Source organism: Petromyzon marinus, chromosome 3 (assembly GCF_048934315.1).
Source record: "Petromyzon marinus isolate PM22_M1 ecotype Great Lakes invasive population chromosome 3, UKy_Petmar_22M1.pri1.0, whole genome shotgun sequence".
In the NCBI taxonomy this organism is placed as follows: domain Eukaryota; kingdom Metazoa; phylum Chordata; class Hyperoartia; order Petromyzontiformes; family Petromyzontidae; genus Petromyzon; species Petromyzon marinus.
In genome coordinates this window covers 2927639-2941690 of record NC_133669.1, presented here as the reverse complement: position 1 = coordinate 2941690, position 14052 = coordinate 2927639, and the positions used below count along the sequence as shown (strand labels likewise).

The 14052-nt window shown below is 43.8% G+C and overlaps 1 protein-coding gene across 3 annotated transcripts in view; it reads right to left on the bottom strand.

The window, feature by feature from the left end:
- The window catches only part of LOC116951640 (glutamate receptor ionotropic, NMDA 2C-like), a 72376-nt gene that overhangs the window by 52551 nt on the left and 5773 nt on the right, over positions 1-14052 (bottom strand). For all 3 annotated transcript variants that reach the window (XM_076072487.1, XM_032970442.2, XM_032970433.2), the window contains one exon: positions 1714-2130. In XM_076072487.1, the coding sequence (XP_075928602.1) occupies positions 1714-2130 (417 nt within the window). The remainder of the gene's footprint in view (positions 1-1713; positions 2131-14052) is intronic.

Genomic DNA, 14052 nt, shown 5'->3' with positions numbered 1-14052 from the left:
ACCGCTGCCGACATTCCCTCCTCTCCCTCGATGGGGGTTCCGTGCCTGCCTAAAGTCATCGTTGATGGAGGGAAATTTCAGGCTGATGATGACGCCGGATCTCCTCGCAGTGTTGGGGAAATGTCTCGCGTGTTACATAAGAACAAGCCGGTGCACCCCAAAAGTGTTGCCGTGAGTATTTCCCCACCTCAATTTACCCTTAAGAAAGAGCAAATAAAAATGTAATGTTCCCAGAGAAAGAGCTCTATCAATATGCGAGTGATTTTAAAAGCGTTGCCCCGAGTGTACGCTTTGTACACTCCGTGATAAATGTAGCTAATATCGAATTATCCCAAACGCCCGTCTCTCGCTCCTTCACATCTCTTTGCCCCCACTGTGGGCAGTCGGTCACAGTATGGCAACGTCAGCACTCGATACAATTAGCGTGTTTTGGTTGCTTGTATCGCTGGAATACAATCAAATGTTTCATTATTTAAACGGCTCCGAGTGTAGGCGACACGTGTGACGTGCAGGCGTTGATTTACCACGCCGTGTACAGTATTTCTTAAGTTTTCTCTCGATGTGATCTCGGTAATTACGTGTGTACAGCTGCAAGTACACAAACTAATTACACCAGTTTTGTTTTCTCACCAAAATGTTGTATTCCCAAGCCACGCAATTAAAACAAATGTACCCCTCATATATCCCTCATACGACATCACGAACTGACATTTAAGTTATTCAGTACGTACTAAAAATAATCATTTACAGCCCTTAGCCAATCTGCTGCTGAATGAAAACCTCGCCAGAGCCATGCCAATTATATGGGGGTTTTGATTTAAAGCTTTCGTGACTGCAGGGATTCATATTCTTGGTTCTTTCGGTAAAGTCACGTAGAAGGGAAACAATAAAATAACAAAAATATAAAACGATAAAATTCTCACGACGTTTCGACTGCAACACAAGCAATCATCATCATCATCGAAACATCATGAGAATTGTATTGTTTTATATTTTTATTATTTTATTGTTTCCCTTCTACGAGAATATATATATGGGGGTTGTTCGGACGTTCAGCGCGGGTTGGTAAATGGGAGACCACACTGCAGAATCAGATATGACCCGCCACTGATGATTGATATTAGCCATTGGCTGGGAATTGGGAATAACTGGGTTCATAGTGCAGCGAGATAACAACCGCCATCGCTGTTGCACCGCCCAGCTTGTGCAATGTAATCATTCGTGTCTACATTTTGCAAGTGAGTGTGCATATTTAACGGGTATTTTAACAGGAGGATGTTTCCACAATTCTGGCTGTCTCCTGATGATGCTAGTTGTGATTACTGGCAAAACATTGTACTCGAGTTGTAAATGTTGTGGGTTTACTCTTCCACACACCCGTGTGCTCGACTAGTAAAGAATTGGCACTTATTATTATTATTTACGTGACAAACCTTTCTAATTGACTGCGTCGGCTGGTTGCAGGTTTAACGCCACATTTACATTTACGCCATCTAACCCCAAAAACCTCTATTATGGATAATATTTAAAATGTCACTATCTGCACTAAGCATGCCGAAACCAGGTCACTTACCGTTCTGCCCATTCTCATAACAACACCGACATTAGCGCCGACTCTCTGAGATTGTTAAAGCTCTGCTGCACATGTGCGTACGAACCGTCTTGTCAACGTAGAGATATATTTTTTCGACCGGTCAAACCGGACGCGCTTACCTTTCCGCTCATGACCATGGAAGCGCCACCGTTAATGCCAACTATGGGCAGTAACGTCTGCGACGATATAAAATCCAAAATCTGAGCGATGGCTTCTTGGCTGGTGTCGTCACCGTACACAATTCCGTTCATTCTCTCCGAGGACACCAGGCTGCATAGCTGGTTGATGATGCCAGTGGGACTCGTCTCGTTCAGTACTTTGTTCTTCAGGTTGATCGCCACCGGGATGCCGGAGAGGTCGTCCGTATTCAGTATGTCCGGAATGCCCAGCGCGCTCCAGCCGAAGATAACAGTTATATTTACAGTTGGACGTGTACTCTTCGCTTCACAGACCGTATCCCAGTTTCGTGCTAAGATTTCAAGTAGCATTAAAACAGCCACAACAGCATTCCCCATACTCAACCGTATTGTGAATTCCTGCAGGCGGGGGGTGGGGGGACAACGAGAAAGAGAGAGATAACATTGAAGAGTGGCACTCGCAACATTCAAAACAGCGTTCTCCCAATCAGCATTGGCGTTAAGCGGAAAACACGCGCTAGCATTTTGTGATGTGGGCGAGAATGGGTAGGATTAAAGAAACTACGCAAAAATGTTCGAGATCCACACGCGAACGAGTGAGCTTTATGCTGCGCGAAGGATGTGTTAAAGTAGCCACGCTTCACGCACGCCGTACAATTTATCCCTTCCCCCGATATCTTAATAATCCCATGGTGAATCCCTGTGACAGGTAATTCCTTGCCAACAAATTGTGGTAATGTTTGTCAGTCGGAAAGTGCCACATCGACTTTTGCAGATGGTTTGTTTTCAGCAGCCGCCACGGTCAAATGCAAAAAAAATTCCGTAAGCTGGTGGAAAGACGTCGTTACTGCGTGGAAGTGTGACATTCTAGGAGGAATGTTCCAAAGATGAGTTCATAATGGCTTAGTGAACGCTGTGTTTTTGTAGCCCATTTGTAGCTGTGTGTGCTCGTGGCATGTCACAGCAATGATACGTGTTTGCGTAAATAAATATCACGCCGTCACTTTTGATTGCCACATTTTGTTTCCCGAGTTGCATTCAATAAGAATCGCAATCAAATTGCTTTACCGACGTAGAGTTTTTCAGCAGACGTGCACAGCAAGGCCGGTCCTACAGTCAGTCTCAAGAAGTACGGTATTCAGTCTCAAGACCAGCGCACGACAGGAATAGCACTGCGGTATTGTTAAATAAAACTCTATCATGTTGTGTCTGCTCATATTCTATACATTAAAAGAGTGTGCTTTATAACATCCCTTATGTACAGATAATAAGCCACTCCTTATGTGTCCTATCAGGGCGTGTGTCCTGGGATGTTAATATTCACATGTACAGGATAAGCAGAACAACTTCTGTTGTCTCCACAATATAAATAAAAGGTATATATGTTTAGTCCACCAGCATCTTGGTTTTCCAGGCCAAAGTTAACAACCGGCATTTGAATTTTGATTTAAAGCTTTCGTGACTGCAGTGATTCATATTCTTGGTTCTTTCGGTAAAGTCACGTTGAAGGGAAACAATAAAATACTAAAATATATAAAACAATAAAATTCTCACGACGTTTCGACTGTAACACAAACAGTCATCATATATATTTTATTATTTGATTGTTTCCCTTCAACGTGACTTTACCGAAAGAACCAAGAATATGAACCGGTATTTGTTTAAACCAGGCAACTCCAGTGCTGGTTTTCAACTTTTTAGGTCTCATCAGCCATCAGACTTGTTCAACAAATGCTGCTAGATTGCCAGATCTTATTGGTAAGAGCACTCCGTATACAATCCTGGGGCCCCCGTTCAATGCAAAAAAAGCCAAACCGTACACAAACTCGGAGTTGCACAAATCACTCTGGAATCTCTGCAGGAATGTTTATGAATTTCAATCAGGCAAGTAACTATTCAACGACTCACCGGTTCGCACAGATCTTTACGATGGCAATTCGTGTTCATATCGGTGCCCACTGCAATCAATAATTTATTATTTATCTAAATGACGTGCTAAAATGTTACCCCGAAGGCTAATGGAGTGGCCTCGGACAGCAATCAAGACGAAGCACGCACGTGGAAACAGACAATGCAAATGAAACGGAAACGAGACAAAAACACAAAATGATAATCGACGTTTGAATCAATGCGTGACCACAACGTGGTGACGATTCATCACACGGCAGGGAGGGTGAATCGTCAGATGACTCGAGTATGAATGTGTTTAAGAACGAGGTGCTTCTGCGTGTACATGTATGTATTTGCAGTGCCCAATAAACCGTGCCCACAACCCCTGTCTGGCTTGGTGCCACAGAACCCATGCCTCCTAGGTCTTCACGGCACAGTTCCTAACTCATTTTAATTCCCCCCCCCCCCCCCTCCGTGTATATCGGTGTTTTACACGAGAATACATATAGGTCGCTCCCAACACTCGATTGCATTATGTTCTCGGAGGGTTTCCGAGTCCATGCCCGGTGGAGTTTTAATTTATTAGAGGCTCTGCCTCTTTGTAACCATTAGCCCCCGGTGCGGGCGCGTAACTCATTGGCCACGGCGGCAGATTCCCTTGGCCTGATGTTCACACGCGATTGGGCTGGGCATGGCGCATCTCACGCGCCCTTTGTAATAATAACTGCGATGTGTACAAGTAGCAAGAGAGGCGTCTCTGTGAGTAGACTGGGGGGGGGGGGGGGGGGCATTGGGGGGTGGGCCGCGGTGGGGGGTGAGAGGGGGGAGTCAAACAGGGAGGAGAGGAAGCCAACCAGGGGTTAATGATTTTTCAGGATTTGGACTTCCTTTGACTAAAAGGTGCAAGCGGAATCGTATAAAACCAGAATGTGAATATTTTACTTTATATATTTTTTTACTTATACGGTTTTTTTGTCCATCAAATGGAAATCTCTTGTGATATTTCTACCAATAAAGCGTTCCATACCGACGATTCTGAGCAACGATTATTTTTACGTGGTCAACTTGGACCCGGGAAAAGTTAAGTCTCGACGGTGAGTTGGCACCTAGAGACGTTCCTAGGGAAAATCGGAGAGTCAGAGGGTCTCTCAGAGAGCCCAACACGATGTCTGCGCTCTGTCAGTTCCAAGCCAGTGATGCAACTTTCACAGCGCATAGAGACCCATAGACTCATACAGAGATACATAGATCAACATTGAGACCCAAAGACTCATCTAGAGAACGACTTATACTCGCACAGGGATCTATATGAAGGAGGTGGCATCACAGCGGCACACTCCGCTACTCCTGACGCAATCATCTGGCACAACCGCCTCAATGTAAACTTTATGGCCGTTGCTCTGCGTCAAGATCAGCCGTGCGACGAAGATGTCAGCGTGAGTCGGTGCGATGCCACTCGCCGCCGATGTCACCCACGGCCAGGAATCAAAGTCAGGCGGGGGCCCGAGTTAGTGCGCTGCCCACTGGGCCACCGCCGCCTCCCGGCTATCTCTCTGGACGCTGCCTCCACTACGCTTGCCGTGAGCTGCCGATGCACTTCGCTCAATGCGATCTGGAGGGACAACAAACGAGGAACGTCTTACTCCCGATTGTAGGAAGCGGGGCAGCCTGACTAATCCCCTCCCCTGTGCCCCCGCCACACACTTTAAAACCTTCTCTCCTGAAACCGTTTCAAGCCGAGAATAGCTCATTAATCCCATAGGTTTGAGTAGCAATTCACCCCACCTCTCTCCCCCTTAAAGGTACAGCGCTCTTTAGCAAAGGCATAAAACGTACGCTTGTTGCTTATGGAACAGAAAAATGTCACTCTTAGTTTCGGAAAGGAAGATAGCCGCGTTCTTCTCTATAATTGTCCAAATATACATTTTACGTGCAGCATTATTATTAATAATTCCTTATTATTGGTTATATTAATTATGGATTCATTATTATGAATTATTAGTTAATATTAACGTGGATTATTAATAACGGTCCAAAGAGACGTCTTAGTTGATTCTCTGAAGCAAAGCATTAAATACAGTACTACATTGTGTTTAAAGTTAAATAATGTTCACATGCATTTGACGCCTAAATCGTTCAACGAACCCGTAACAAGGTAACAGCAACTTTCCTGATCCGTAATACATTTTTGGATCAGATCGCTGGGCGAGTAAAAGCCCAGTGCTGTGTCGTACACCCTCCGCCACCTGACGCAGCCAAACACAGTTGCCGCGTGAACAAATGCCCCAACGAATCGCTGCTACAGCACGGCGGCTGTGGGAGAGAGCGACCCACAACATTCACGGCGTTTCGCTCTGCAGCTACGAGCAGCATCGTGAGGCCATTGCCGGGAAGTGTGAACATCTCCTCCAGTCTTGGGACTTAAATAGGTGGTGTGATATAATAAAGGTGGTGTGATGCAATCAAAATTCCCCCACATCTTCCCTGTTTTTAAATTGGATATCGTTCTAATCTGCAGCATTGCCCAGAAGACGTTGTGCTATACCGCATTTGAACACGTGCGCTCGTGTTGATGTTGTTGCTGCTGCTGTTGTTGTCCCTTAAATCTGTGCAACCAGCAGTGGCGAATGTTTGAACAAACTCTTCTTGAGTGCTGGCAAAACAAAACAAGCGTAGCATGAAGCAAGGCCGTAGCCATGGAGTCAACATTTGGGGGGACCAAATCTTCCAGAGGGTCTGGGGATCCCCCCCCCCAGAAAATAAATAAATCTAAATTTGAAAACGAATTTCCTGCCTAAAATATAAAAAAAATAACTAACACATAGGATGGACTTTTTTTTTACAATAATGTCTAATAGTGTATTGTATTACATTGCTCTGTTTTTACTTTTTTATCTTTTCTTGTTTCATTGTATGCAATGGCAGAGATTAGGAATTAATAAAGTACAACCATAACCACAATCATATAAACAGAAATCTATTTTATAGCAATATATTGGGGGGGACATTTTGAGCATATTTGAATATTGGATGTGTCCCCCCCCCCAATATATATTGTAATTACGGCCTTGGCATGAAGATACCAATGCTTGGTATGTACAATGTTGTACGCTCGAGCGGAGACATCGGCGCGGTGACGTTTCACAGTGGTATCGTGCTCGCTACTTGTTGGGAGAGGTTCGTGGTTTGAATCTGCATGGCCGCCCTGGTTAATGTGTATTATGCATAAAATATTTCGCAGTCTGCTTCTCAGTGACCGATAAAAAAACATATTCTGACGTCATTTGAAATGAATAAACCATCGCGTACCAGTGTCATGTTCCAAATATGGCAAGTTTCAAAATATTTACCCGCGAAATAATGGAATGGGATTATACATAGCAACATCGCACCCCGACTGTGAAACTACCTCAGACTGTCTGTGAAACAGAGCTCCTTCGTGATAGCCATGCGTTCTATGAATTGCGCAAATACTAAATGCACCAAATTATGAATAGTCAATTAACAATGTTCTCAGCCAATCCATTCGGAGGATTTTAAGGTGTCTTAACCCGTCTTTGTGCGCCTCAAAAATTATTAATGCAACCTAAGAATGATAAGAGTGTCAGCTTGTCCTTCTAAGCAACGGACATTAATAAGTTAACTCATGGTGACATAAGGTTGTCTTAGAATGGCTCCGTGCCTTAGGCAACAACTCATCAACTTAAAATCCCAAGGGTGGCTTTCTGAGCATCAGGAATTAACAATGAACCGTAAAAATATAAAAAAAGAGGGGCAAGCCAGCCGTGCTCTTGGAGCCAACAGTGTGTATATGAGACTCGGAGACTCGATAATGTGGAAACTCACGAATCCCAAGGGCTAGGAGCTAAATGACACGCGCTAATTAGCACCAATTAGCTCACGCCAATGTTTACTGTTTACATGCAAATGGTCCACCCTGGCATTTTTCTGCACATTGAGCGCTTCTTAAAAATTCAAGCCTCAGCTCATTTTAGTTTTGAACCTCGCATCCTGTAGCATGGTGTGCTAAATTGGTGTGCGGTTGTGATAGGCCAATTGAGCCTTACAGACTGCAGGGGCAAGTGTTGGGGTGGGTTATCAACTCGGACTGGCATGGTGGAGGTGTGGGCAGTACCACCGTGCCGAAGTTCACACTCCAGACCAGGGGGCCCTCACTCAGGACTGGTCCAGACACCGATTGCCACCGATGCTGTGCATTGGTCAGGAAGCAAAGCTGAGTTCCTGTGATCGTAGCGCATGAATCAACGATGTCACAGTGTGACAAAGATCACCTGTTTAGCCTACGTAGTGCTGTTGGGGCAAGTGCTTTTAAAGAACACGTATAAAGACCGAGGCGGTGGTGTGACCAGCAACGTACCCAGCAACAGACACCAAGGGGTTAAGTATCAATCAAGCATTGCACAGAGAATACCTGAACATTATTTGTTCAGTTACGTGACTTCATTATTACACGTGCAGTCATTCCCATGACTAATGCAAGTGTGCATGGGTGCTGAACTTCTTTAGCACCGTACGTTGCCAACAGTGCTGAACGGAGGTGGGCTCAGGCCCGGGAGACTTTGCTGTAAGGGATGGATGGTGGATGATGGACAAGACTGGTGACAGAATGACAGGCGAAGGAGCGGATGGACCCCGTGGGGTCGATCAGCGGTGGAGACGGAGGGATGAGATCAGGTGATGCACCGCAGCGATATGGATTGTGGCATCGGAGACCTGTGTGGGCTGGTGAGAGTGTGGGGAGGCCTTCATCCAGCGGTAGATAGACAATGACCGACGAAGAATTGCCATTGGAGAAAACAGTGAATCCTCTTGAAAGCAGATAAGCTTCCAAAATAAATCAATAAATAACGATTGCAAAAACAAACCAAAAACCCCACTTGCAACACTGTTCACCCACTGCTTGTGCTGCACGCAGTCATGCTTTGTGCTAATCTCGTGCGGGGAATTTGAGACGTGTTATCAATTCAGTGTTAGGAAGTGTAAAATGCTATTTTTAACCGTTGTTTTAAATAAAAAAAACTCCACATACATTTGACCTGCATTTGTGCACTGGCAATTATAAAGCTATAAGTACTTAACGGTTGTATGGAATTCAGAGAACCCCGTGCCCTTGGGTGGCCAAGGCGACCCACGTGCTGTGTCCAGGGGGTCCCTTATGCTCTGGCTTGTCACTTTAATTTGACATTACATTTAGAAATAAAAAAAAACTTACACATTCTTCAGGCCCGTCAACAACAACAAAATGCCATCAGCCATCCTCTCATCAAACCAACCCCAAGCATTGCACCTGAGTTCTCATGCTGATGCCCAGCGGCCGGGATTTAACCGCACAGTAAAGTGTGCAACTGAATTCTAAGCGCTATTTAATTGTGCATTTGAAATGGTCAATATTTCGTTTATTGTTGGTGCGTTATTACGTGTTCATTAAATGGGATCGGGTTTCATTGCGTGTCGATGTGAAATAAAATGTCATATTTATACGTTTAATCGTTCGCGATACGTTGGACTTCCCACATAACCCCATAGCTGGAGCGGCTCTTCGGCAATTAGTTTCGTGTTGATTTAACTGTAAAAAAAATCCCATTAATTGCTTATCGCTTGCATTCATGTATTAGCTTACATTCATTTTCATTAAGTGCAGTACTAAAATGAGCATCATTAACAGATGCGTGACAATTACACTGTGTACTTTATATGATTGACAATAATGTGATGGCCGAGCTACAAGCCCATTGCATCCAAAATCACAATAGCTGAACCAAATATGAATAACACATCTCACTGGCAAAAAATATATACTGTATATACGTTGTGCTATAGTGCACAATTAATAATGGACCCTTCATTAAGTCACATAGTCTCCTTTTCCGCAGGGTTCAGCGAAAGAAACGTGTGTCCAATCCTCTCCGAAGGAAATCAATGTCTGTGCACGTGAAATCAAAGCGAAAGGCGCCTCAAAAACGCGTACACCCCCTTCCATGTGAAGAGAAACCGCTGCACAAATGCCTTGAATCCATTTTGCTATACTGCCACCTCCTGACTGCCTAACAGCCCAGCAAGTATGGGAGAGATTCACGAATTTTAATTTGACCCCACAACCAAATCCGTGCCTCCCAAAAAGCCCTTGATCATGCGCGCGCACCACCTTTGCCTGCGCCTAGTCTTCACGCGAGCCAGCGTCATTGTACTCTCAGCTCGCATGCTCAGCTTCCAGTCGCTCTTAGCCTCCCGCAGCAAGTGCCAGGTTTGTCATGGTGAGGCCTTGGACAAACCACGTGCACCTCCCAGGGTATCGCCATCCCTCCCGCTTAGCCCGTGATTGCACCTGTAGGCAACTCTGACCCCTATAAAAAATATGTTTTTTTTGTCCTATTGGGATGTTGCAGGCAACCGGCTGGGAACTGTGTCCTTCCAAAGGATATGGCCACACAAAGCCACGTGTCCGCCAGATCCATCGGTAGCCAGGGGCCGTGGTGTTAGGGGGCTCATGAGAGTTGGCGTGCATCTCTCGGCGGACTGTGGGAGGTTGATTGATTGTCTCAGCGTCACCAGCAGTGGCTACAGCCAAAGACTCGGTGATGCCAGGACTACGGTGTGCAGGGGTCTAAGCCAAGGTGGCTGATAACAAAACCCCGTGCAAGAGGTACACGTGTAACTTGCTTTGTGATGCGTTTGTTATTTTAATGTCACTTTCCCCATTCACCTTTTGTCATCTCACTGGAATGCTGGCAGTTGTGGGGAACTATTGCCATATTTGTTTACACCGGAAAACGTGCGATTTTTGTTTGTTTTACAAGTGGGGAATCGTGCCCCTCTTTATTTTCATCGAGTTACTTACTTCCTACGGAGTGCGGGGCCGGTTGTTTTATTCACGGCTCAGGGCCTGTCATTCCACTGAAGTTAAATTTTAGGATTTTAGAACGCTGTGCTCCTTTGTCCCCCCCCCCCTCCTTAATGGTGAATTCTTAGCAGGCTGACACTACCCTACACGCTGAGGTTTTTCCAGTCCAGTAAAATGGACACTTGTGGCCACGGGCACATGACGGGCGGACCTATGAGCTGGACACGTCTATTTACATTTTTTTAATTAAAAATTGAGATGAAGGAGAGCTGGAAGCTTGCGGGGGCAGGAAAGTAGCTGTTGCTATCGAGTTCAGCTGGAGGGGCCCTCTCGGTCGTCAAGCAGCGACAGAAATGTAATTGATTTATTTTAATATATACATAGAGACATTACAGTGCATTCGAGTGGTGCTTGTCGTTCCGAGTAATGTACAGTTATTATCTGTCCGGGAACACTCTGTTGGCAGTGTTTCAGGTGAGAGAATACCTGCCCTTACACAACATTGTGTGTGTGTGAATGATCAAGTTGTCTGTAATGGAACATCTTACATTGTTCGTGATTGTGACCTTACTGCACAGTGCTAAATTTCTGTGCAGCCTCATTATTAGAACGCTGAATGTAAATTGGTGGGTGTATTAGTGAACAGACATAGCATTATTAGGTAGGTACATTTTTTCAAGCTAGTCAGCCCTAGTTCAATAAGCAGTGGAACCACTTTATCTGACAAAATTCCCCGAATATAGACGTAATTGGAAAAACAATCCCTTGCTAAGGTACAATAATTACGTGCACTGTATGTTGTTAAAGGTGAAGCTGATCATTTCTAGATTGTTCATACGCTGGACCTAGGAATTGGAGGATTCGGAATTTAGATTCGATCATCTATAGGATTTAACAAACATAAATGTGTAGGCCGAGTAACACGCGCGCACACACACACACGTGTTGTATTTTATTTTACGATAGTGCTTTCACCACGGTGTTGATCTAGGTAACTCCTACAATCGAGACTCGATTGTTAGTTTTAATGTCAGGTGAGAAACACTTTGTGCTCTCCAGTTGCCCTGGGAGAAAAGTGGGCTAAGTTTTTTTGTTGTTCTTCCTCCTCCCAATTCTGGCCAGCTAGCTCAAGATCTTCATAAACGAAAATCTCCTGGGCCTCTTGAGCTCTCACCTGGTAAAAAGAGCAATCGTCAACTTGAAACCCCGTGGCAGCAGATCCTCACAAACTAGGATGTGCAACAACACTGTCGTGAGAATTGTATTGTTTTAAATTATTATTTTATTGTTTCCCTTCTACGTGACTTTACCGAAAGAACCAAGAATATGAATCCCTGCAGTCACGAAAGCTTTAAATCAAAATTTTACTGTACTGTTTGTTGTTGATGTCACGTTCTTATCCCGTTCCCCTACTGGACATCTGAGTGAAAAAAAGAGCTTCATAGCTCATCGGGTTCGTCCTCCAGTATAAATATATATTCTGATTCTGACTGTGCTCAATTTAATTTACTGTACCTTAGAAATGCTCTAAATATGCCATTGCGGTATAGAATATCTTCAAGCTATTATATAATGTTATGCCGTGTATAATGTATTTAAAATGCTTTAAGTAAAGTTACGTCAAATATTGTGGATATAAAATCATTAATAAATGGGGTGATATACAATAGTACAATGTATTTAAAATGCACTTAAATACCATACATTTATTTATGCATTGGTCTGTGAGCACTTGAATGACAGCATTAATTTCCACTAATTTCAATGCCATGTCATAGTCTACAAAGGCTTGGTTGGATGATATTTGATATTCATTAGTATTTCCCAGACTCTGATTAATGTGATGTATTCAGACAGCGGTAGATAAACCTTTCCTAAATCTCACATTTCTCACGTAGTTCATTGAATCCTAACGGTTTTGTTATTCTGTCTCATTGATATTTGTGAACAATTTATATTCGTGGATAGGTGAATGCTCGAAAATACAATGAGAGACATAAAACAGCAACACGTGGATCAGAGAACATATACAAGCTACATTTATATAAATATTAATTCTTAAGATAGTTGGGTTTAGCCAGGACATGTCATGAGAAGGGATGATGGCTGATGATCGAGAATATAGAATTTACTCGAAAGGACATCCACCATGATTATTTTGGTGATATAAATGTTCAAATGATGGGCCACTTTCTTCAGCTATCATTTGTGGCCAGGTTGCTTGTGAAAAATAAGTTAATACCTCAGTGGGATTTGCCTTGTAGGATGGGGATGGTTTAGTTGTATTTGTCTGTGTTTGGGCGATTTGTTTAACTTTGTTGTACTTTGCACTCCTATTGTGTTTTTTTGTACTGATTGTTGATGTCACGTTCTTATATCCCATGCCCCTACTGGACATCTGTGAAAAAAGAGCTTTATAGCTCATCGGATTCCTCCTCTAGTATAAATATTCTGATTCTGAGTCGGAGAAAATGATATCAGCTCACGTGCATGAGCTAAACGAATTATTGCATCTTTGGGATAAATATTCCCACAGCTTGGGGAGCTCTCTCATCCACCATGATGATGAAGGTTAAAGAGCTGCACTTGGTCTGAGAGTTAAAACATTTACCATGGTGTGAGAGGTAAAAGTTGGTTACCACGGAGTAAGAGTGGTTAGTAGTGCAATGGTCTATGATGTCAGCAGCATCCTGGGTTCAATTTCCACTCTTGCTCATAAGCGGCACACTTGATATGAGCCACGCCAGGGCCGCTGCTATGTTGATGCAGATGCAACGGAGTATCCAGTTGTTGCTGTTCTTACGGTTAGCAGGGGACCCGGAAAGTTAAACGTGATTGCATTATATTTGTGCTTTTTAGACACAAATTCGGATAGATTGTATTTAGGGTACGGAAGCTCAGCTTAAATTTTGATACAATTCGCCAATGATGGATTCATCCCATTCCTGGCCAGAACAAATTGTTGTAAAGGTAAAGGCTTTAGCTGCGACAGTTCCGGTTTCAGAAAGGCTCTCCTGGTGTTCGGAAACATTTGAGAAATCTACATTTTGTTCTGGTTACAAATGTTTCTCCCACCAGCTCACACCGTGTCTCGGTTGTGCCTCCCGGAAATGTGGTAGCATTGTGGGTAAGTGCTGCGGAAAAAAATGCTGTTACAGTTTAAAAAAAATACATTTTAAAAAATGTGATCACAGAATGACTGTAAACTGGGTGTTCTTACAACAAAGCAGCCCAGGATCAGACTCCTAAACATAGCAATGCCCTCCTCCCCACCCACGTTCTCCCCTGCTGATCTTAACGCCACTCCCAAGCAAGTACCCATCATCCTACTTGAGATGTCTGTGCAGCACATTTACCCCATACTGGGGTTGTATAGGGAAAAAAATACATACACAGTACATAATGTATACTAATATAATGTATGCATGCATTCCAGTGTACGGATGCATTCAGTAGTACAGTGTATACAGAAGTCGTTAATACATGCTATATAATGTTTAAAAAACGAAGTGCATTTTCTTCGGCAATTGTCTACAAGCAATGAAGGAGACCTCACCACTGTCGTCATT